Consider the following 24,702-nt stretch of genomic DNA (forward strand, 5'->3'; position numbering starts at 1 on the left):
AAGAAAGATTCTAATTTTACAGGTGAAAATGTTGACTACTTAAGAAAAGATTCCAATTAAAGAGAAGAAAATTGATCCATTCAGCCTGTTACTCACCTGAGTAGCAGCCAAAGTGTCTCCAGAATCCCCTCGGGTAACCATAGCTTCCTTTTCACTGATCCAAGCTTCCTCCTCCTCAGCATTCTCCATGAATTCTAAGTATTCTAGGGACTCTCCCAACCGAATCCCTCTATAAGAGGAAAGTAAACCCCAAAAGATAAGAAAAAACTAGTAAGCAATGGGAATGTAGCAGAGTGGAACTATCTTGTAAGATTTTAATTGGCTATAGGACTATATGGTTATAAGGGAGAAAAATATCCCTTCATTCTTTTATTACTAAGCACTGCATGTAATGTTAAAACTGGGGAGATGTATAAAGTAAAACGGGGATGTGGGGGATAACGTGGTATGAAGGATAACACATGTAGGGCAACAATGATAAAAGACAGCTGCAAGTAAGCACAAGAGTAGAGGTATATTCAGAACACAGAGGCAGTGTCATTTCTGCCTGGGGTACATGGGGAAACCTTCATGGAAGACTTGGCATTTGAGCAGGCACTTAGAAATTAGACAGAGATTGGTAGCTGGGGAGAAATGCTGAGCAAACACTTAAGTATCTTCTCCATACCAACCGAATACCTGCAATTCAAGAAGAGAATTGAACCTCATAGCCCCAACTCACCGAGCCTTGGTCAACTCTTTGAGCTGGTCCCAGTGTTGAACAAACTGATCCAGCCTCTCCCGAATCTCCTCTCGCCCCACGGCAGCCTTGTCTCCCAGCCTCTCCGCCATATCCAGCACATTCTGAAGAACACACCCCCTCCATGTCACATTACCCCACAACCTCTCCCCATTTATCCACAGCTTCCTTGCAAAGTATCTAGTCCTTCACACCCTCGGGCTCATTTACAAACTGGAGGTACTCGAGGTGGTCCTGATAATCCTGGTAGAATGAAGAAAGCTGCAGTAAGATCTAGCAAGCTAAACTTTACCAAGTATTTAAACAAATACATTGATGTTTGCATGAGGCTACTTTACAGGATCTGCTTTATGCATTATTCGTGGTCACAAGGTGACCCTGCTGCCAAGACAAGACTTAGGGTTGCCCTCTTTCCATACAGCTCAGCTCAGGTACAGCTTTTCCAGATGTCCCAAACTGTAACCTAATTGTCAGCAATTGTACCCTGGACTAAAAGTGCTCCTTCCACGGAAGAGCATGAGTTTCCATGCAAATTCTTCTGTTCACAGGAGACAAAATGTGGAGAACACTAGTGAACTCTACGACTAACTCTCTATGTGACCTTGGCACGCCACCTTCATGTTTTGTAGCCTCAACTTATTTATCCATAACATGGACTACTATTAGATTATCCCAGTCTTTTCAGGTTTTATATTCTTACCTGGATGCTGGGTTCATGTGCCACCAACTCCCCTTCTAGGCGTTTGTGTTTCTTCAGTAATTTCTGAACCCCCTGCAGATCCCTCCCATAATCCTGGGATCGCACTCGTACCAACTTCTCCCTAAGACCAAGGAAAAGACAAAAAATATAGACTTTAGACATCTGAGGTCATCCTAAAATGAAGATTTTCTAAGAGTGTGTGTTTGGCTGGGGGTGGTGTGGGGGTAAATTCTGGAACACTGTGGTATCATTAATCACAAAGTTAATTAGAGGCAGAGGCTTTCAGCAAAATATCTGACTTATGGCAATACAAGTTAAAATAGCATATTGATCTCTACCATATGCATAGTCGTAACAGCCTTCCCATTACTTCCCTTGCCTGTCTATGTGTGTATCTTCTCCTCTTTGCTCAAGAACTTACAGTAATGTTTCTCTTTCAAAAAATGTGAAAATTAGAGACACACACACCTACGTATATACATATACAAACATATATGCATATATGACCTTTGTCATTTTTGTCTATTAATATCAGTAACTAATTTAGGTAGAATAGGTATAAAGAGGAATATTATAGGAATCATAGCCGTTGGATAGGTTCTGAGCATAAAATGTTTGTATATCACCATGAAGCATGGTAAAAGACTTCATAGACAAGATTATATCATCTTACTATTTCTAAAAAGGTTCAAAAATATCCTACTAGTTGCCCTATGCACATTTCTTTCCTCTAATTCGTTGATTACAAGTAAGAATCAGCAGGTTTGTAGAAGAGGAACATGATGAGGCAGGGTGGAAGTAGGGCAAATAATTTAATTTCTAAGATTTTCCAATCATATTTTTTACAACAAAAGTCGAATTAGCAATAATACCATAGCAGGTACTATGTAACATTTTATGCCAGTGTCAAGTTCAGTGGCATATTACAATAGATACACAAGATACAGAAAGAATCATGACAAAGATCTCATCAGTCCGGTAAGTTGTAAATGCTCAGCTGTCTCATTCAGAATGAGCATTACACATTCTATGAACTATCCAAAACAAATATATACAGTTTCTTAATTTTCTTCCCAGAATGTATGTTAACTGCTTCCCACTCCCTCCATGCCTGTCTCCCTCTGTCTGCGTACAGTGAAAAAATTTGGGAAAAATAAAACCAATGTTCATTTTAGGCTAAGGCAGACATGATTAAGAAGTAATGTGAATTGCAAGAAACAACTATGTATTTCATTTCAGCATCAAATAAGAACATGTTTGGTGGATTATCTATTTTCTTGGACTATCCATGCAATGTGAGCTGGCAGCACATACTCTATCCAGAATTCCTCATTGTCTAGGTCCTGGAAGAACTGGAACAAGGCATAGGCCTCTTTCAGTTTATCATGGTGTTCAGCTGCCAATTTCTGGACATTCAGGAAGCGCTCGTTGACATTATCCCTTTTCTCCACAATCTGGTCAGTATTGAAAGTCCCACTGGAGATCAGATCTGCAGCCAATGTATTCAGGTCCTTGAGTGCATCCTAGAAAGCCCAAGTGTCCTCAGTGAATAGTACAGTATAGGTATTAAGTAGACCCTGGACTTTAACCACCACTAGTTCAAGTTCAAAGACTGGGTCAAATAGATCATTTCTGAAGATAATGAATTTGACCTTATGCTCTTTTAACTCAGATTGGATAAGGGCAAGACCAGAGGCAACATGGATAGCATGGCTATATTATTCGAACTATACATTTGGCCTTCTGATGTTTTCCCCTGTATTTTCTTCCTCTCCCCATATGGAACATAAGACCTTGGTAAACAATGCTGTGTCTCCAAGCAGAACTATCTTTTCACAGTATGACACAGATTGATGGATTGAAATATTCAAGAAGAAGCTACTCTATTGGTAATATTCTTAGGCTGGTCCCACCCAGGACACAGCCTTCTTCTGTGTCTCTTTGCATTCTAAGTCTGCCCCCTAGTGATGTCACAGCGAATATCATCAAGTCCTGAAACTGAACTTAGAAAGCCTTTGACTTCTTGCCCTTTCTGTGGGAATTTGTGTTACCCAATAAAACCGATAATATAAAATGCTCCAGTGTGAAATGAACACCTGTCTGAATGTTTATTACAGCTCCCAGGACACATCTATGCGTGATATTAGGATACAACTGGAATGCTCCATAAAATTTTCAGAGTGTATTTGTAGTTCAACTCCACAGCATGTGTCCCTTATTTTTCTTTTTCAGTAGTTCTGTAAAATAAACTTCTATTTTCTCTCAAAGACCAGATCAGATATTCAGCTTTGGAAGAGAGTGAGTTTATATACATAGGTCATTAAAAAGTAAACAAGATCATTTTTAGGATCTACTTCTTGGAGTCTTAGAATCTATTCAATATAATTTAATGAAAATAGGTTAATGGCTCTGAAGCCCATGGACTTGACCTGATTATAATGACTGGTGGATGAGAACACTAAGTTCAGTTTTGCAAGCCTATGTTTTCAAATGGACTCCTAAGACAGGAGAGAGAAAAGTCACAAACATTTCCATTCTGGCCAGAGGAGTGGGATTCCAACACTACTTACCTTTCGGGCCAACATCTCTGTTTCCAATAGCTGATGCTTCTTTAGCAAGTTTCCTGCTGAAGCCAAATCCCTGGCATGATCTTTCATGGACAGCAGTGTCTCTGCCTTGGAATGGAAGGATAAATAAATAAAGCTGCCAGACACAAACTGTCTTTAAGGAGACCAAGATTAGCAAATACATCCCCAAACTTTTCCCAAGAAGAGTCAAGGAAATTGTTCATGCAAAAGTCTGTTTATCTGACAAGTATTTATTAAGCTCCCATGCCCACACCATTTCCAGATATAATTACCTCTGAGAGCCAGAACTCAAAGTCCCGGATGCCTGTGTTGTACCTCTGCTGGCGACTAGCTTCGTTGAGCTTCTGTCCTTTGTCAATTGTTCTCTCAAACAAGTAGTCCCAGTTTTTCTCCAACTCTTCTACTTGACCCTAGCCTCCCAAAATTGAGTGGTCATTATGGTGTTTAGGGTCCTATGACAACTTGAAAGGATAACGTAGGGAGACTCTGGAGTTAGGGTCTAGTCAAAATCTGCCAGTACTGGAATCTTATATATTGATATTTTAAATCAGTTATGCTGGTTTAAATCTGGGAAAGCAATGGGAGGTGTTAGAAGAAATTTTGAATAAAGGGTCATGGGCTGATTACAGAGGCTGATGCCTAAATATCAAAGCTCTTGTTAGTAGGGATAGAAAATATAAGGCAAGCATGATAACACATAGGAATTAAGTCTAAAGCTTTCTTGGAGGTCAAGGTACAGAGTATGATGGGAGTGATAAGGTCTGAGCATCACTATTTTCCTCCTCCTTTGTGCAAAAATCAAAGGGAAGACAATTAACTATGAAACATATTCCATATCCCTACACGTGGAAACACTGAAAGAGTATAAAAGATTTCTCTTCATGTGCCTTTGTAGCCCAAAACCCATTGTGAGCAGAACCTACCTTCATGGTCTCTTCATTGCCATCACATGCCCTCCTCTCAATCAGAGTGTTCCCCAAGGTGATGACTCCTTTCACCTGCTCAGCTCGGCCATAGACCTCATTTTCAAAGGTCTTGTGCTTCAGATATTTTCTCTGAAGGGAAAGCAGAAACTAAATTACCACCTAATTTAGGAAGCAAGATGAAATAAATTCTGTTTAAAAGGAAGAGTTAACATTTCTATCATAACCAAGGTGATGATAACTTCTGAAGAACTCACTCAACGTTAGACTCAGAAGTCCCTGAAGGCAGTGACAGTGCTCTGACCAGTAAGGAAGTGTTCAGTATCACAAGGTGACTATTCATCTAACAATCTGAGTATATTGAAGTTTTCCAAGATTCTTATCTTGAACTTGCCTGAATGTTGGTGGGGTCTTTGTAGGATTCATCACAGGCTATGGGCAGCATCTCACTGATCCATTCTTCTTGGTCCTTGAGGTCATGGTAGAATTGTTTTAGGTCAGCATAGTCTCCAAGTTTTGTTCGCTCAGCAATCAGCTGTTCTTTGAGAGCCTTCCACCTGGAAATCGGGGCTAGATTACTCTCTGTCTTCTACCCTTCCACCAAGCTTTGATGCCATATTCATGAATCTTCTTACTTGCTTACCTGCCCTTTCTCCTCTCATTATTTATATATTTTTATGTCATATATATAACATAGTTATATATTATTTATTCATATATTTCCTTATATATTATATATATATAATATATTATATATATATATAATATATTATATATATATAATATATATATATATATATATTATTATGTATTCATATGTTATATATAGCACAGTCTCATTATTTTCAGATATAAAATAAAGTGATTAAGTCAGGTAATTTCTAAGGTAACTTCCAAGTCTTTCATTCTATGAGACTAGATCAGAACATTTCCCAAATTTTCAAGATAGTTTTAGGCATTTAGAAATGAGAACTCAGTGTTATCACCATCCTCAATGTTGACAAAGAGGCCACTTTGCTACATCTACCTATAACTCACAAAACAATTGCTCGGGCCTGACCTGTCTAGTACCCGTTGGAGCCGAGCAGCAATCTCTTCCTTGGCATAGTGGTCATCAGCTATGAGCTGCTCAGCAAAAAGTTCTAGTTCAGTGATCTTCTTTTCCTAGATAAAAGAAAGAGAAAAAGCCCAGATGAACAGAAATTAGGCCCTTCCTGCAATCCCAGACTCCCTCTTAGAAAAGGTCTGTGATATCTTTGTGGCTTCACAAAGGGAAACAAAACCAAGGCCAAAAGGTAAATGCCTTATGGGGAGGTGTATTTTAACTCAACAAGAGGAGAAACAATAACGATACAGAAATGAGCTACTTCCCATCTCAGTATGGTGCTGAGTTCCCTATAGAAGAGACACTTCCCATGGCCATTGTAGATGATGATTCCTACATTGGATGGGATGTTAGGCAGTATATAAAATAGCTTCCAATTTTAAAAGTCAAGTTTTAAGAAGCTGGATTTAAAGTAAAAAGTCCAATGTCACAAGTGACTTGGCTAAGACTAAGCCACCATGTGCCCTGCCTACTTCAGAGTTTTCTCTAAGAATCAAATGGGAATTAAAATAAGTATAAACTACAAACATGTATAGAATTTCTGTTATTATTACTAATAGATATTATTGGAATTCTTATGTTAGTTTTTATTACCTGGGCAGTGATTGCTTTGTCCAAATCATCACGTTTCTTCATCAAGGCCTCCAGACTGTCTAAGGAACCCTTATCATCTGACCTTAGGTAATTCTCACGTACCACCATCCAGCTCTCAGCCTGATCACAGTTCCCTCGGAAAAACTATGGGGAATAAAGTTAAATGTATATGATATATTCATTCCAAGTGGACAGAGGAAATTACCTCCCCAGTCTCCTGTGATATTGATATAAGGGACCCTGTAAGGGGTGTCAACATTCTTCCAAAAAACATTCATACTATAAATCTTAGCTATACTGGACCTTTTACTCTTCTCTGAAAACATGTTTTATGTTCTCATATAAGCTATACTCCATTCTTGGGGTACTATTTCCCATATCCTATACATAAATACTGGGTAGTTATTTCTTTAAGACTCTGGTAAACACTATTTTTCAGGGTACCATGTGAGTGTCTCACTCCCTTCCCTCAAAAGTGTTAATCACTCTGTCTGCCATAATCTCAAAACACTCATACATATTATCAGTAATTATCTTACTGTATGAGAATGATCTGCCTGCATGTCTAATTTCATTACTTTTAGAAAAGGGACACTATCTTACTAACCTTTGTGTTCTCAGGGCCCTGCACACAGTAGGTTCTCAATAAAACTCAATCAATCAAACCCTCAATCAATCAATAAAGTATAATCACCCAATTTTACACCCCCATGCCCTGGGACTGACCTCCATTTTGTTTGTTTTTTTTAACAGGAATAAGGAGTAAAGAACACCACAATGAACAGTCTACAGAGCAGGAAATACAATGTCAGATAATCAAGAGATGGCCTAATGCTTTCACCATGGAGGTCCAGTGAAATAAGCACCTGTATTAACCATGTAAAATTGCATAGATGAAACAGAGTGCAGTTAATCCTGCCTAATGATTGGGAATTTTCAGTACCTGCAATTCAAGACACTGATCTAGCATCTTCTTGCGTTGTTCCCAAGCTTTCTCCAACTCATCTCTCTCTAGTTTGACAGCTTGAAGCTTTTCTTCAATGTCAGGGCTGGCACGGTGCCCACTGCTTATAAGATCTGTACCGAAGTCTTCTAAGGCTTGGAAGGTGGGAGCCTCGGCCTCCATTTCAGCAAGATGTTCCTGTGGCAAAAAGAGGGCAGGGACTGGTGGGGCCAGTGACATCTCACCAAAGTTGTAAAATGAGGGAAGGTCGTGAGGTCATGTGATCAGGGACTACGGCTTTTGTAACCATACCTGGTGTCGCTCTATCATGATCTCTGTGCCAGTTAAATCCTCAGCTAGCTCCTGGGATGATACCATGCCACCAATGCCACTAAGCCAATTCTGTTGGTCCCTAGAGAAAGAGAATATTGACAAGAGAACCTTGTAACTTGCTACAGAACTGTCCGTCCTTGGGTTTTTTCTCCTCTAGAAAACATTTCCATGTCAGTATTTTCTATCAGGTTTATATACTTCACAAATTTTAGATTTGTTGTGTTCACTTTATAACTTAATAATAGCATTCCCTTGCCTTTGAAATTTTCTTTACTTATTATCTCTTTTGATTCTTGCAATAATTTTGTGTAGAATTCTGGGAATTCTTTTCTTTCCATTTTGGAGATGCAGAAGTTGGCCTAGAGAATGTAAGCAATTTGCCCATGTGCTAAAACTAAAAGCAGACATCTGGAGTAGAACCCAGACACTGGAATCCTAGACTGGTACATATTCCATTACTCCTAATAAGTCCTGTTCCTTTAAAGTGGATGGATCTTGGGTTTAAAGACCTATTTTAGTATAGAATCTCAGGAAAGGCATGTCTTTCTTCTTACTTTTATTCCCAATAGAATCCAGTACATGTTTCTGTCCAACACATACACAGACATAGCACCCCCACCCCCTACTCCTATGCTATTGACTAAATCAGGGCCATTTCCCACTCTTTTAGCAGTCAAGAAATTAGACAAGGAGAGCTCAAGTCCATCTGCTCCAGATGGTAAATGTCAAATAATAATGCATTGACTTAAAAAATTATATATGATGGTCAGATTAAGCATCTCATGAAGAATGCCCTTGCTCTTGCTTGCTAAATAGGAATCAGCAGCTTTAGGGCAGAATAGTCTCTTCTTTTGTAAACTTATTTATTCACTTATTTAAACAACTAAGTTTTATTGGATGTTTACTAAGCACCAAACATTGTGAAAGAGATATATTTGTGTCTTCCAGGAGCTCACACTTTATATTGAAAGAAGAAAAAAAAAAAGGCAAACAAAACATAGACACTAATACATATTTTTAAAAAATACTAAAAAACAACACTGGCCTAAAGAGATAAAATAAGGTGTTAGAGTTGCTCTGAGGGTAGGGATATTACTTTTGAAATATTGAAGAGTAAGACTTCATAAAGAGAAAGAGGCAGCATTTAACTTGGAAGCTGAATTACAGGTAGAACCTATATATATACAGAGAGAGATGAGCATATATATGATTTGGGGGAATGAGTATGGATGCTATTTATTTATACTGTATGAAAAACTATAGCTTTCCAGAGACCCTGAATTGGGGAGGGGTTTGCCAAGGGCAACTGCAATCATTTGCCAAAGTTGCCCCCTTTTTTCTTCAAAAGTGTTGCATTGCAAATTACTACTTCCTGAACCCTCAATTCTAAATGATCCTCTCAGCAGACTGATATGATGGGGCAGAATGTGAGAACTGTTCCACAGATAAAGTGCATATTTGCTAAAACGTGATAATGTCTAAAGTCTTTAGCAAGGCAGTGAAACTTCTCCAGGACTTGATTTTAACATTTCTGAGTTTATCTCTTGCTAGTTCTCCTTACACCTTTGACATACAAAACCCACGCTCTAGCTCTCCCAACATCATGGATATTCTGTGCCTTTCTTATTCTCACTCTTTTGTTTTCATAGTTCCATCTATTTGTTAGGATGTGTGTTTTAGGCTGTATTATGTTATACCATGGTTATCTGTATTCTCCTTTGCTTCTCCAGTAGACTAACACCCCCCCATATCCTGTAATTCCTGATATAACACCCTATATATAGTATACACTCTATAGAAACTTACTTAATTGGCATAGATAACCTCACATTCCTTCAAACTGAAATATTTCAGTTTGAAGGAATTGGCTTGAAATATTGAAAATGAGAATTTTGTACCTTACTGGAGGTACAATCTGGACCTAGAGGTACACTCCAAACCCAGCAGTGAAGAGCACCTGTACATAGACTGCTCCTAGATGCTCCACTCATGGGTCAGACTTGGAAATTGCCCACCCCACCTGGTGGAAGTCTGCCTCTGGAGCTTTACCTGGCCTGGCTGAGGAACAGGAAGAATTTTAGGTCCTCCTGTAGGTTCTCCTTACGTTCCGCCGTAAGCCCCAGCAGGTCATCCCAGGCCTGATTCAGCTCCAGTCGCTGCCTCTGCAGGTCATCGGTGGCATCTGGGTGGGACTCACTGAGCCGATCTGCTGTCTCTCCCAATACAGCCACCTAGGAAGTCAAGAGCTCTGACAATCAGCCTGGAGTCACACCTGAATCATAGCAAAGGAAGAGTTCCAAGCCCCAGTGGTGCTCCTTCCTCAAATAGACTTCAACGAAGTACAAGAACACCTTGCTACATTATAAAATATTGTACATTTAAGAATAAACCTTTGTAAAAATAAATAAGCAAACAAACAAATAAATATATAAGAAGGCTATCAGGCAGGGTGATTGACTCGGTTGGTGGCAAGGGTCTAATTTTTAACGTGAAAATCTTTTCAATGGAGACATTTTCTGAGCTTCTTTTTGCTTTACATGATAATGCAAGTTCTATGATGTCTCTGATTTTTCCAAAGTGTATTTGGCAAGCTCTAGGGTTCATTTTTTGGTCAGAGTAGGATTAAGTTCCTTCAATCCCTTGCTAAGGAAACTCTGTACCATACTTCGTCATAGACCTGGTCATTTCCTATTTATCTGAGGCTACTGATCTCCAACTTACTTTGGTAAGTTCTGGCCTATTGGAACTCACTAAAGAGGTACTTAGATAATAGGAAGTTCATTTACAATAAATTTTCCCTCAATGTAATTTGGTGCAGCCACTGTGGAAAACAGTATGGAGGTTCCTCAGAAAACTAAAAATAGAATTATCCTATGATCCAGCAATCCCACCCCTGGGCATATATCCAGACAAATCTATAATTCAAAAGTTACTTGCACCCCTATGTTCACAGCAGCACAATTTACAATAACCAAGACACGGAAACAAACTAAATGTCCATCGACAGATGAATGGATAAAGAAGATGTGGTATATATACAAAGGAATATTACTCAGCCATAAAAAGGAATGAAATAATGTCCTTTGCAGCAACATAGATGCAACTAGAGATTATCATACTAAGTGAAGTAAGTCAGAAAGAGAAAGATAAATACCATATGATATCACTTATATGTGGAATCTAAAATATGACACAAATGAACGTATCTATGAAACAGAAATAGAATAGTGGACATAGAGAACAGACTGGTGGCTGTCAAAGGGGAGGGGGTTGGGGGAGGAATGGAATGGGAGTTTGGGGTTAGCAGATGCAAGCTTTTCTATATAGAATGGAAAACAATAAAGTCCTACTGTATAGCACAGATAACTATATTCAATATCCTATGATAAACCATAATAGAAAAGAATATAATAAAAGAATATATATATATATATATATGTATATATATATATATATATATATATAACTGAATTACTTTGCTGCACAGCAGTAATTAACACAACATTGTAAATCAACTATAATTTTTAAAAATTTAAAAAGTTTTCCCTCCATGTGAATGGCTCTGGGGCATGCCCTCTTAGTGGACTTGCCTTAGGGACAAGGTAAAAGTACAAGTATGGAGTAGGATAAAAGTACAAGTATGGAGTAGGATAAAACTATAAGAATAAGAGACTCAACAATAAAACCAAAGAAAATGACATTAATAAGTATAAATATGAAGATGAACGTGTTGGAAAAGTTTAAAAGCATGTCTCACCTTTTCCTCCAGGGGTATGAGGTCTCTCTCAAAGCTCTCATGCTGTCGCTGAAGGGCCTGAACACTGAACAAGTCTGAGCCAGGGTCAGCAGCACTGAGGGCCTGGCACTTCTTCTCAATCTGTTCCTTGGTGTCATCTGCTTCTCTGGTGCATGAGAGTGAAGAGTTTAAGGATAATAGGCATACTAGAGGCAGACTAGCTGAGTTCACAGAGAAGTCATCACTACCATCATCATCATCTTTTTTAGTGTGTTAGAACTTAGGTGCATGTAATCTTTACAACAACTACTTGAGGCCTAGTTACTATTACCAGTCCCATTCCATTTACATATGAGAAAACTAAAGTTTAAGAGGCTAAGCAGGAAAAAAAGAAAAAAAGTTAACTATTTTTTCAAGGTTATACCACTGCCAAATGGTGGATCCTAACTTTCAACCAGGTAGTCTGATGGCAAAGTTCCATGCTTAACTGTTACGATTCATGATTTTCAATCTTAAGCCATTCTAAACAAGACCTGTCTGCATTTCAGTTTTCCCTTCTCTGAGTATTCAAAAATACATTTATACACAGTAAAGGGGTTTGGTTTTCATTGGGCTTGTTCATTCGTTTGTTTGCTTACTTTGTTGTGTGTGTTTCTTAGTGTAGACACAGATTTGGAAATCAGACATAAAAAACTATTGAATCAACAGTCAGAGTCAGTGTAATATTTCTTGCCCTCTACTGTCTACTTCTAGCTCAGACATGTAATTACTTAAACCTCTTGTTTCAATTTCAGTTTTCATTCACTATCATGAAAACATATAAAGACTGATAGTTATGTATGTACCAGGGCCCAAGCCTAGGTATAGAAAATTGAATTTTGTTGTCTGGGAGTAGCCTATGCGCCAAGTGAGGAATCTACTACTGAAGCACCTGATTTCCGATTTTCTCCAGGAAGAAGGGTTAAATTTATAGCTATGGATCTACTATACTAAGTAGAATTGGCAGTTCTTGAGTGGGTTCTAGAGTAGCACTGCTTTTCAGGTAAAATTCTTACCTGTGAAACATTTGGACAGCATGGGCACTGCCCAACAGCTGGCGCTGTTCCTCTGCCAGCCTCTGCAAGGACCCCCAGCGGGCATTCAACTCCTGAAACAGGCAAACACAGACTTTAGCTAGGGAGCTAACTCAGACAGCTCAGTGGTGTCTAAAGACTAGATGGTTGTGGCTAAAACTTCCAAAACTATGTTGAATAATAGTGGTGACAGTGGGTAAACTTGTCTTGTTCCTGATCTTAGTGGATATGGTTTCACTTTTTCACCATTGAGGACAATGTTGGCTGTGGGTTTGTCATATATGGCCTTCATTATGTTGAGGAAAGTTCCCTTTATGCCTACTTTCTGGAGGGTTTTTATCATAAATGGGGGTTGAATTTTGTCAAAAGCTTTCTCTGCATCTATTGAGATGATCATACGGTTTTTCTTCTTCAGTTTGTTAATATGATGTATCACGTTGACTGATTTGCATATACTAAAGAACCCTTGCATTCCTGGGATAAATCCTACTTGATCATAGTGTATGATCCTTTTAATGTGCTGTTGGATTCTGTTTGCTAGAATTCTGTTGAGGATTTTTGCATCTATGTTCATCAATAATATTGGCCTGTAGTTTTCTTTCTTTGGGACATCTTTGTCTGGTTTTGGTGTCAGAGTGATGGTGGCTTTGTAGAATGAGTTTGGGAGTGTCCCTCCCTCTGCTATATTTTGGAAGATTTCAGAAGGATAGGTGTTAGCTCTTCTCTAAATGTTTGATAGAATTCGCCTGTGAAGCCTTCTGGTCCTGGTCCTGAGCTTTTGCTTGTTGGAAGATTTTTTTTGTGGTACGCGGGCCTCTCACTGCTGTGGCCTCTCCTGTTGCGGAGCACAGGCTCTGGACGCGCAGGCTCAGCGGCCATGGCTCACGGGCCCAACGGCTCCACGACATGTGGGATCTTCACAGACCGGGGCACGAACCTGCTTTCCCTGCATTGGCAGGCGGACTCTCAACCACTGCGCCACCAGGGAAGCTGTTGGAAGATTTTTAATCACAGTTTCAATGTCAGTGCTTGTGACTAGTCTGTTCATATTTTCTGTTTCTTCCTGGTTTAGTCTCGGAAGGTTGTGCATTTCTAAGAATTTGTCCATTTCTTCCAGGTTGTCCATTTAATTGGCATACAGTTGCTTGTAGTAATCTCTCATGATCCTTTGTATTTCTGCAGTGTCAGTTGTGACTTCTTTTTCATTTCTAATTCAATTGATTTGAGTCTTCTCCCTTTTTTTCTTGATAAGTCTGGCTAATGGTTTATCAATTTTGTTTATCTTCGCAAAGAACCAGCTTTTAGTTTTATTGATCTTTGCTATCATTTCCTTCATTTCTTTTTCATTTATTTCTGATCTGATCTTTACAATTTCTTTCCTTCTGCTAACTTTGGCGGTTTTTTTGTTTGTTTGTTTTTCTTACTCTAATGGCTTTAGGTGTAAAGTTACATTGTTTATTTGAGATGTTTCTTGTTTCTTAAGGTAGGATTATATTGCTATAAACTTCCCTCTTAGAACTGCTTTTACATCATTCCATAGGTTTTGGGTCATTTTGTTTTCATTTTCATTTGTCTCTAGGTATTTTCTGATTTCCTCTTTAACCACAGCAATCAGAGAAGAAAAAGAAATAAAAGGAATCCAAATTGGAAAAGAAGAAGTAAAGCTGTCACTGTTTGCAGATGACATGACACTATATATGGAGAATCCTAAAGATGCTACCAGAAAACTACTAGAGCTAACCAATGCATTTGGGAAAGTAACAGAATACAAAATTAAGGCACAGAAATCTCTTGCATTCCTATACACTAATGATGAAAAATCTGAAAGTGAAATTAAAAAACACTCCCATTTACCATTGCAAAAATAATAATAATATATCTAGGAATAAACCTACCTAAGGAGACAAAAAACCTGTATGCAGAAAATTATAAGACACTGATGAAAGAAATTAAAGATGTTACAAATAGATGGAGAGATATACCATGTTCCTGGATTGGATGAATCAACATTGTGGAAATGATACTACTACCCAGAGAAATCTACAGATTCATTGAAATCCCTATCAAACTACCACTGATATTTTTCACACAACTAGGACAAAAAATTTCACAGTTTGTATGGAAACACAACAGACCCCGAATAGCTGAAGCAATCTTGAGAAAGAAAAACGGAGCTGGAGGAATCAGGCTCCCTGACTTCAGACTACACTACAAAGCTACAGTAATCAAGGCAGTATGGTACTGGCACAGACACAGAAATATAGATCAATGGAACAGGATAGAAAGTCCAGAGATAAACCCACACACATATGGTCACTTTATCTTTGATAAAGGGGGCAAGAATATACAGTGGAGAAAAGACAGCCTCTTCAATAAGTGGTGCTCGAAAACTGGACAGGTACATGTAAAAGTATGAAATTGGAACACTCTCTAACACCATATACAAAAATAAACTCAAACTGGATTAAAGACCTAAATGTAAGGCCACACACTATCAAACTCTTAGAGGAAAACATAGGGAGAACACTCTATGACATAAATCACAGAAAGATCCTTTTTGACCCACCTCCCAGAGAAATGGAAATAAAAACAAAAATAATCAAATGGGACCTAATGAAACTTCAAAGATTTTGCACAACAAAGGAAACCATTAACAAGACGAAAAGACAACCCTCAGAATGGGAGAAAATATTTTCAAATGAAGCAACTGGCAAAGGATTAATCTTCAAAATTTACAAACAGCTCATACAGCTCAATATCAAAAAAAAAAACAAAAACAAAAAACAAAGAACCCAATCCAAAAATGGGCAGAAGACCTAAATAGACATTTTTCCAAAGAAGATATACAGATTTCATACAGACACATGAAAGAATGTTCAACATCATTAATCATTAAAGAAATGCAAATCAAAACTACAATGAGATATCATCTCACACCGGTCAGAATGGCCATCATTAAAATATCTACAAAGAAGAAATGCTGGAGAAGGTGTGGAGAAAAGGGAACCCTCCTGCACTGTTGGTGGGAATGTAAATTGATACAGCCACTATGGAGGACAGTATGGAGGTTCCTTAAATAACTAAAAATAGAAGTACCATACATCCCAGCAATCGCACTCCTGGGCATGTACCCTGAGAAAACCAAAATTCAAAAAGAGTCATGTAACAAAATGTTCATTGCAGCTCTATATTTACAATAGCTAGGACATGGAAGCAACCTAAATGCCCATCGACAGATGAATGAATAAGGAAGATGTGGTACATATATACAATGGGATATTACTCAGTCATAAAGAGGAATGAAACTGAGTTATTTGTAGTGAGGTGGATGGACCTGGAGACTGTCATACAGAGTGAAGTAAGTCAGAAAGAGAAAAACAAATACCGTATGCTAGCACATATATATGGAATCTTAAAAAAAAGAAAAGAAAAGAAAAAGGTCATGAAGAGCCAAGGGCAAGACGGGAATAAAAATTCAGACCTAATAGAGAATGGACTTGAGGATACGAGGAGGGGGAAGGGTAAGCTGGGACAAAGTGAGAGAGTGGCATGGACATATATACACTACCAAATGTAAAATAGATAGCTAGTGGGAAGCGGCCGCATAGCACAGGGATATCAGCTTCGTGCTTTGTGACCCCCTAGAGGGGTGGGATAGGGAGGGTGGGAGGGAGGGAGACGCAAGAGGGAAGAGATATGGGGACATATGTTTATGTATAACTGATTCGCTTTGTTATAAAGCAGAAACTAACACACCATTGTAAAACAATTATAACCCAGTAAAGTTGTTTAAAAAAAGACTAGATGGGGCTTAAACCCTGGTTGTTTTCATGTTATCTCCTTTAGAAAATGCAGTGGTTTCTTTCTTTCTTGGATAGCTTGAATTTGGGTCTCAAGTCTGCCAATATAATTAAGAAAGGAATTAGTTTTCTTCTGAAACTGATGTTCTAGAGTGGAACAATGAACCTTGGAGCAGCAATTGATGTTGGCTGCCACAGAGATACATTACAACCTCTGAAAAGTGAGTGGAAGATGTTGCCTTGGTAGTTAGAAGGTATTACCTTTCTCTATGAGAAATATAATACCATTCTGCATCTTGAAATGACTAAACCAGGTAGCCTCCTAGAGCCCTATTTTACTGTAGAGAGTAAGCAAATTGTTCCTATGCACTTTCCTTCTCACTCTTACCCCACGTCAATCACTACAAAAGGAGGCAAAGAATTCATCCTCACTGGTTTATGACAACTCAGAGAACTGGACTAGACATTCTATTAATTCATTACATCTCTTATGGAACCACAATTCCAAATCTGAGTCAGGTCTAGAATGCCTTCTCCCCCATCTCTACTACCTATATTCTTCTTTCATCAGATTTTATCAGAGTATCTCTTCCAGTAAACTTTCTTGATTAACCACTTCCCACTGTCATAGCTCCTTTATCTGCACTTTCTTTGTATTCATGCATTTGATCACTGAATTTCTTGTGACGATGGGGGTGTGTGTGGCAATTTATAGATTTCAGGTCAGTTAAAATGGATACATGGCTGGACTATCTGAACTACTTCCTTTGACCTTTCCTGTAGCTAGCTCCATACTCCCATTACCTTCTGCATATTCTAGTTGATCTTCAGAATATGAATAAGCATTTTTAAATGAAATGAAGATTCCCCAAACCTCGTAGTGAGAAGAAAGAAGGAGCCATAGTTACCTGCTGTATTTGAGCTCCTTCTGGTGTCAGAAGCTCTTCAAATTGAAGATCATCAGCCACCTTGTTGATATCCCTCAGCCGAGGCTCATTGGTCTTCAAATCCTAGGTGGGAAAGTGTATCCAAAGCAGTATAAATCCCCTTCTCAAGAATCTTTCATACTTACCTGCTCATCTTTGCCCCAACGTGGCTAAAGGTTAAAACATTTTGCTAACTATATTTGCAGTACACAGCAAACTGCCTTCCTCCAATCTGACAGAAAGAAGAGTACCTTTAAACTCCCTGATACCCAGTGTCTATCAAAAACATGACAAGAAAACTGTTATTTATATGGATTATGGAGCACATTAATTTTCCTAGATTTCTCCCTGGATTAAATTATACCATCAAAGGTGTCTATACCTGAGCCATGTAATGTTCTTTGATATCAATACAAATTCCTCCACCTTTTGTAGAATTTCATTGTCTGAGTTGCAATTTGCTTATATTAAGATATGTTGTAACAGCTCTAGGGAATTCATCACCATGTCTATGGTGATGACATTGTTTATTTCACTATGCAATGGCATTTTAATGAGTTTTCTCATGGAAGTCACATTCTTGATATTCTTTTATAAATTGTACCCTCTTTTTTTCCCCTTCCCTTTCTTTCACTTCTCTCTCTCTCCATATGTATATATATATATGTACTTTATATATCTATCGATTGATAGCTTTGTATAACTTTGTATTCCATGTGTAAGGAAAGTATCATATGGAAAAGAAAGAAGGAAGTAGTTTTCACTAATTTCTAGTTAAAATAATAGAATGGATCTGAGAGAATAAAGGAGAATGGAAATGTTTTAGGTAGGCAGAAAATTAGAAATTATCTGGTTGTAAAGTCAGCTTGTTCTTCCCACCTTTCCATCCAAATTTCTCCCCCATAATTAGACCTTGCAAGAGTCTCACAACACCCCATCTCAACTTGGGCAGCAGGAACACAAGACAGTATAGGACAAGTTGTGAAGATTCTTGGAGACCAGCACTTCCAGTAGGATGTGGGAGTGGCAGGAACTGCAGGCTGCAAAGTCAGGGTGATTAGTTTCCTCTGCATGTTCCATCCACTTGTAATACCCAGAGAAATATTTGAAATGTGGAAGTCTCAGTAGTTTTGGGGAGGCTATATAGCAAATATGAAATTAAGGAGTTACTGAGGAGAAGATATAGGGTAAAAGGAGATGATGATAACCCTCGTAAAGCTGTCTAGAGGAGTTAGTTCTTCTTTCTCACCATTTGGAACTCATCAAACTTTTTCTGCAGCTCCCAAACATCATCTAATTCCAGCCCGCTGTTTTCTGCCTTTTTCTCTTGGATCCAGTCCAGCATGTCTCCTGCCTCATAGGCCAGCAAAAACTCATTGTAACGTTGCAATAGATGACGTCTGCGTTCTTCTGCCCGATCCAGGAGAGAAAGGTACCTGGATGGAGAAACAAAGAGAATGGGAAATGTGGAATAAGAGATGGAGAAAACACAGAAGAGTAGAAGCAGGGTGAGAAAGGGAAATAATGAAAGGGACAAAAATGGGAAGGAGGAAAAAAATCAAAATAAAACAGTAAAGAGAAGAGGAAATAAAGATGGAAGGAAAATAGCATTGAGAACAGAGAGACAAAAGTGTTCCATTTAAAAACAATAAAAATGTCAATGTTCCAACAGTATGACTGGCAATACACCTTCCTCATTCTATAGAAGTGAAAATCTCACATTCCTATTGACAACTGGATATGAAGTAGCCTGCCATAGTCAACAAAGTTCACACGGAAGTCAGAAGACCTTTTGATAACCTTGAAAGAGTGAAAGATTGCCAGGCAGGGAGTCAGAATACGTGACCCTAATATGTGTCTGACCTCTGGCGCTTGACTTAATGGTTCTGGGGTTCTCTTTCCTCATTTAAAAAGTAAAGAGTTTGAATTACCCTAAGTTTACCTTCAGCTCTTAAAATCTGTGAATTTGCAAAGCATCCTTAATCTAACAGATATAGAATCGTAAGACTTGTTTTTGACCAATCTGGAATGTTTGGCCAAACACTGTTCTGTTCTCCAGCCTTCAGAACTTACTGGTTTTCAATCTGTTCCTGACGCTGGGTGATGTCGCCTGGTTCTTCTCGCCTCCGTTGCGGGAGCATAGGGAACTCATCACGGGCAAGTTTCCTGACGTAGACAGCTGGCACAAAGCCCTGGTGATCATCAGCTTCCACTTTCCACCAGTCCTAAAGGAGAGAAAATCCCCACTTCTTCCTTAGTTCTTGGAAAATCCACATATAGGAGAAGTTTTAACCCTCATAACTAAGTCTCTAGGCAAAGGGACAAGCTGATGGCCAGAAGAAGCAAACCATTTCTTATGGGTAGCATATATTTTTTATATATTACAAAGGACATACATCAGAGTTGCAGGAATTGCAGAGATAAGCCTCTGAAATCAAGGAATCTGATATTTGATGCTAGATCCTTAACTTTGATGAGGTTTTCAAAAACTGACAGCCATTCTCTTCATGATGGGGCATTTTGTCCACTAGGAATTCACAAAAAAACCCATAGGGCCAGAACCAAACTGGGCTTTTCATGGGTGAAGCACCTGTGTATGACAATATTGTGTAATAACTTCTCACCGTTCCTCTCCCAGAGCCCCTAAAAATTGTGTGTTGCCCTGAAATTCACCTATGCGAATGCTTTTGCTTAAGTATGACCTTGATCTCCACAGGATGTTTGCTATGCTAACTGCTTGGGAGTTAACATCCTCAGAGAATAATGTGGTGAAATGAAGAAGACTGAGCAAAGAGAAAAGAGGACTGGAACACAGCTTATTTGATAATAAAAATCTTGCTTCTCTAAAAGAATTACTTGGCCTCAGAGTAACAAATCCCAAGCTTTCTTTTTTTCTTCTCAATCATTTTTGGAGATTAATGAAGCATTAGAATATAAAAATATTTCTCATGCTCTTATGAGAAATATATTTAAAATCCTAGACAATACTTTGTCAGTATTCTCACAGTCATAAAGGCTAAAGAAAATCTAAGTTGACAGAAGACTTCTGTTGACCAGTCTCCTCTTAACCCCAGCCATTTTTGTTCCATTACTAGGAACACTGGGTCAGAAGAGGAGCAAGGAAAGATGAGAAGAAAGAGGCAGTTTAATCCTGTAAACATATTACATAATTGTCACTCATGGCTTACATGTCTTTGGGATAGTTACTTAAGCTCTTTGAGTCCTCACTTTGTTAACTGTAAAATTGGTATTATAATCTCCAAAGATATGTACATGATCCTACACAGCATCTGAAGGAAAGATACTGCTCAATAAATTATGGTTATTTAAGAGAGAGAGAAATAGAAAAATATTGGCTGGTTAAAATATGGGTATCTGGCAGGGTTTGGAGAGTAGACTGCAAGAGCCACCTTGTTGATGGGGAGAAAGGTAGAAGGGAAAGTCACCTTGTTGATGGAACTGAGCAGTGTTAATATATCATCTTTCTTCATGGTGACTTCTCGGGGGCTGCGGGCCTGGAAGTCATATAAGGCCATAACCCTCTCTTCTCGAGCAGCTTCCTCCACGGGTGCAGCCTGTTGTTGCTGAACAAAAACAGTAAGCAGAACAAGCCAGTCACCCATAGGAAAGATTTCCCTGTACAGCCTACCCATGGTGGGCCGTCCTGCACCTTACAGGAGAGAGGAGCCCCTGGCTGAAATCTTTTACATGGCTGCCAGTAACAGAGCTATTGCAATATGCCATCTTCAGAGATATCATTCCATCCTAACACTTCTCAGGGAACAGGTGAGTTGGGAAATACAAACACAGAGTGAGCAAGTAAGAATGTAAGTTTTCAAAAACATATTAAATGCTCTAAACCACCAGTTCTTAAGCAGGCAAGAAAGGATTGTATACATTCATGTTCCAGAAAATTGTTTGCGAAAGTGAAAGACCCACTATCTCTCATCACATTCTCCATTCCCTGGGTCTTTAAAGCATTTTGTCAAGCAACCGTGGACCTTCTTTTTTAGAGATGAGTGATCTACAGCACAAGAAAGGCCACAGAATTTAAAAAATTGAGAACATAAACTGAGATCAAATATCTTGTCTCTCTCTCCTTTTAACTTGTCCTTTAAGATATAGTCTTCTCTGATTTTCATTTTTCCCAAATATCATATATCTGAGAGAATGAACAAAATATAATCCCTCTTCATAAGCAATGGCCCACACCTTCTTCAGATTGGAGCTGAAGATGTACTTCCCCTTACATATCCCTCTGATTTTGTATCCTTCAAGTACTGCTTCTTCATAACTTACAATTCATAAATCCACCTGTTTTTGTGTAGGCACCCACTGTGCAGAGCTTGAGGAATGCACAGCACTGAAGCTCTGTAAATATATATTGACTTGACACAGTGAGTCTATGTCTTTTCTACTCCCAGTGTATGGATTCAGAGCTCCTCATAAGACAGAATTCCTTGAATGTAAGAAGTGTGTCTCTGTTACTTCCACTATACTAGGAGATACCCATATCATTTAGTTGATTCCAGCTCCCATCACTCTTCAGGACACTTATTTTCACCTTGCAGCCTAGCCATTCTCACATTCTCAATCCTTTGCATTTCCCATTTCCCAAATACATTTGATTATTTTGTGCTTCATTGCATTTACTTTCATAGCTTATTCACTAGAAGAGCCCTTCTTCTCATTATCTGCATAGTAAACTACCCTTAAAAAAATAAACTAGCTTGCCTCAGCTATGAAGATTTTCCTATCCTCCAGTACTCTTATTTCAAGAGAATGAAACACTCTTTTCTTTGAGATTCTTTTTCCTGTTCATATATCTATTATATGCAATTATTTGTTAAATTTATGACCTAATAGACTGTAATTTTCCTTCAAGTCAGGATTATTTTTTATTCATGCTTGCACATGGTAGATATTTAATAAGTGTCAGTATAAAAAAAAACTAAGAAAGGGAGGAAATAAATCAGGAGGAAATATAAGAGGAGAGATGCAAATAAAAGAAGTAAGAAAAGATGGAGAATGAAAATATAAAATGAAAAAGGAAAGCCAAAAAAATAATATACCAGTGAATAAATGATAGTACTTACTGAGAAATTCTTATAAACTAAATCTCTGTAGGTGCTACAAAGATGCTACAGTGCCTGCCTAAAGATCGCAGGACTTACTATTTTCTATTGCAGTTGCTTCCTGGACTATGTAAAGTAAAAACTGGTAACAAAGAGAATCTCCTAATTCCTTTTCCTCTGTGGTGGAGAATGTAATTCTTGTCATACCTAAGTCCTTCTTACCTGACAGGCTTCTGCCTGATCCCGAAGAGCTTGCATACTGTTTCCAAAAGCCTTCAGATCCACTAGAAAGGCCTCATGTTTCTTTAGAAGAGCCTGAATTTGTTGATGGGAAGATCATCAGAAGCAAATACAGGAAGAACACTAAGCACCCCTGGGGAGTGTTTCAACTATTGTTTTGTGTTATACTTATTGTCCTAATTCCTGGTAAGAGACGCTCTCCACATATAATAAATTTTTTAACTATAAATTTGCAAGTATCAAGAAAATAAGAGTTAAATGAACAACAATATCAATATATTTGCTTTAATCAGAATAAAGCCAAATTGCACAAGTGTTTTCTCAATGCACATCACAGCTGAAAGAGGATACTGCTGAAAACATTGCTTTGTAGGATTAAATACTGGCATAACTTTAGATGCCCATATCAAGTATTTTTAGTGCATAGGGTTTGTGAAATACTATACTGGCTGACCATAGGACAATGAGCAAAACAAATAAATGGATATAAAGGGTAATTATGACCTTTGAAGTTCTTCTTGCCCCAACATGTCTGCCTGACTTTATTACAATAAAGTAATTAAGTGTATGTTAAAACTATGGTTGGTTTGTGAAATCCCAAGCTCAGTCTGGAAAATTTAGGATGGGACCAAGACAGGCATAGATGTCTGGTCATGCCTTTTTGGGCTTAGATAATCTCTAAGAAATATGGATCTCTGTGGGGTTAGGAAAATTTGGTGTATCTTTTGGGATTTCTGTTAACTCAGGTTATCCCAGCTGATGAAGGCCAAAGGTTATCACTCTGGAAACTCAGAAAAATCTGAGAAAACCTATAGTTGTCACACAATCTAATCAGGTACTAATTTGGTACTAGTTTGGTGCGTACTAGACAATATCCTTCCTTGTGCCCACCTTACCCCAGCTGCTTCTTCATCAGCCCCATAGTTAGTGTTGTCTACTATAGGTTCCCTCTCTCTAATCCATGCTTCTGCTTCATGCAGGTCAGCTAGGTATTGCTGGAACTGGACATTGGCTTCAAGATCATTCTGCCGTCTAGCAGCTCGAGCCTGGAGAGATTCCATATTCTCATTCAAACTCTTGACCCTAGAGGCCACATCTTCTGCAGCAAAATGTCCTATGGAATAGTTATAGAAAAGGAGAATTTTACACTCATTAATGTCCACTATACTTTAATCCTTTTGGTGACCTGGGAGAGAGAAAGGGAGGCATGAGAATGATGCTGCATGTAGTCAATGTGACATTTCACCTAAGTTCCTGGGAACTGGGATGTCATAAGTGAGATTAAGCATCAATAGATGGTAATGGGGGATAGGGTATATGTGTGGTGGTGAATTGGGTGGTACAATCTCTGATATACAGACTGAAAACAAAATACCTATGTGTGGGTACTGCTCAGAGTTCCAAAAACGTGTATTCTCTAGCTTAAGCAAAAATTCAGCAGATTTTCATTTATTTTTTTTTAATATCAATGAATTAAAATTCATTCTTAGGATTGTGTTAAGTATGTTTTTTAGAATTTGGTGAACATCTCCACAGATAAACCAAGAAGATACAGTGAAGTGTTGGCAAAAATCAACAAGCAGGTTTTCATTTTTGCCCATAAAAGAGTTATTACTGCAGGAATTGTTCTCCCATTCTAAACAACTAGAAAACAAGACAGAGTATAAGATACAATGATTTTCAGAAGATAGGCAGAGGAGTATGACTCCTGAGAGAAGGGAGAGAAATGAGCTATGCCTTATGATTGCCACAGTTTATGCCTGGGGCAGTTTGTAGACTGCAGTGCTGGGAGGACTAGTCCAAATAGAACTAGCAATCACACCATTCTGAGGAGACAGAGATCAGAATTGGGGGAAAACAAGACAGATAAAGCTTGTGGAGCAGAGTACTGAGAAGGATGCTGTACTGGGGATGGAGTTTGGGAGAT

The 24,702-nt window shown here is 38.5% G+C and overlaps 1 protein-coding gene across 1 annotated transcript in view; it reads right to left on the bottom strand.

The window, feature by feature from the left end:
- Nucleotides 1–24,702, bottom strand: part of SPTA1 (spectrin alpha, erythrocytic 1) — a 73,461-nt gene that overhangs the window by 23,390 nt on the left and 25,369 nt on the right. The window contains exons 18-38 of the mRNA XM_060088306.1: nt 23,672–23,889; nt 22,758–22,850; nt 20,907–21,044; nt 19,534–19,685; nt 18,710–18,896; nt 17,443–17,544; nt 12,717–12,808; nt 11,683–11,827; nt 9,975–10,156; nt 7,905–8,004; nt 7,593–7,790; nt 6,650–6,793; nt 6,011–6,114; nt 5,345–5,507; nt 4,951–5,082; nt 4,300–4,437; nt 4,010–4,114; nt 2,754–2,962; nt 1,440–1,560; nt 722–843; nt 97–229 (exon numbers count right to left, since the gene is read on the bottom strand). Coding sequence (XP_059944289.1) covers nt 97–229; nt 722–843; nt 1,440–1,560; nt 2,754–2,962; nt 4,010–4,114; nt 4,300–4,437; nt 4,951–5,082; nt 5,345–5,507; nt 6,011–6,114; nt 6,650–6,793; nt 7,593–7,790; nt 7,905–8,004; nt 9,975–10,156; nt 11,683–11,827; nt 12,717–12,808; nt 17,443–17,544; nt 18,710–18,896; nt 19,534–19,685; nt 20,907–21,044; nt 22,758–22,850; nt 23,672–23,889 — 2,978 coding nt within the window. The remainder of the gene's footprint in view (nt 1–96; nt 230–721; nt 844–1,439; nt 1,561–2,753; nt 2,963–4,009; nt 4,115–4,299; nt 4,438–4,950; nt 5,083–5,344; nt 5,508–6,010; nt 6,115–6,649; nt 6,794–7,592; nt 7,791–7,904; nt 8,005–9,974; nt 10,157–11,682; nt 11,828–12,716; nt 12,809–17,442; nt 17,545–18,709; nt 18,897–19,533; nt 19,686–20,906; nt 21,045–22,757; nt 22,851–23,671; nt 23,890–24,702) is intronic.

Source organism: Mesoplodon densirostris, chromosome 2 (genome assembly GCF_025265405.1).
Source record: "Mesoplodon densirostris isolate mMesDen1 chromosome 2, mMesDen1 primary haplotype, whole genome shotgun sequence".
Taxonomy (NCBI): domain Eukaryota; kingdom Metazoa; phylum Chordata; class Mammalia; order Artiodactyla; family Ziphiidae; genus Mesoplodon; species Mesoplodon densirostris.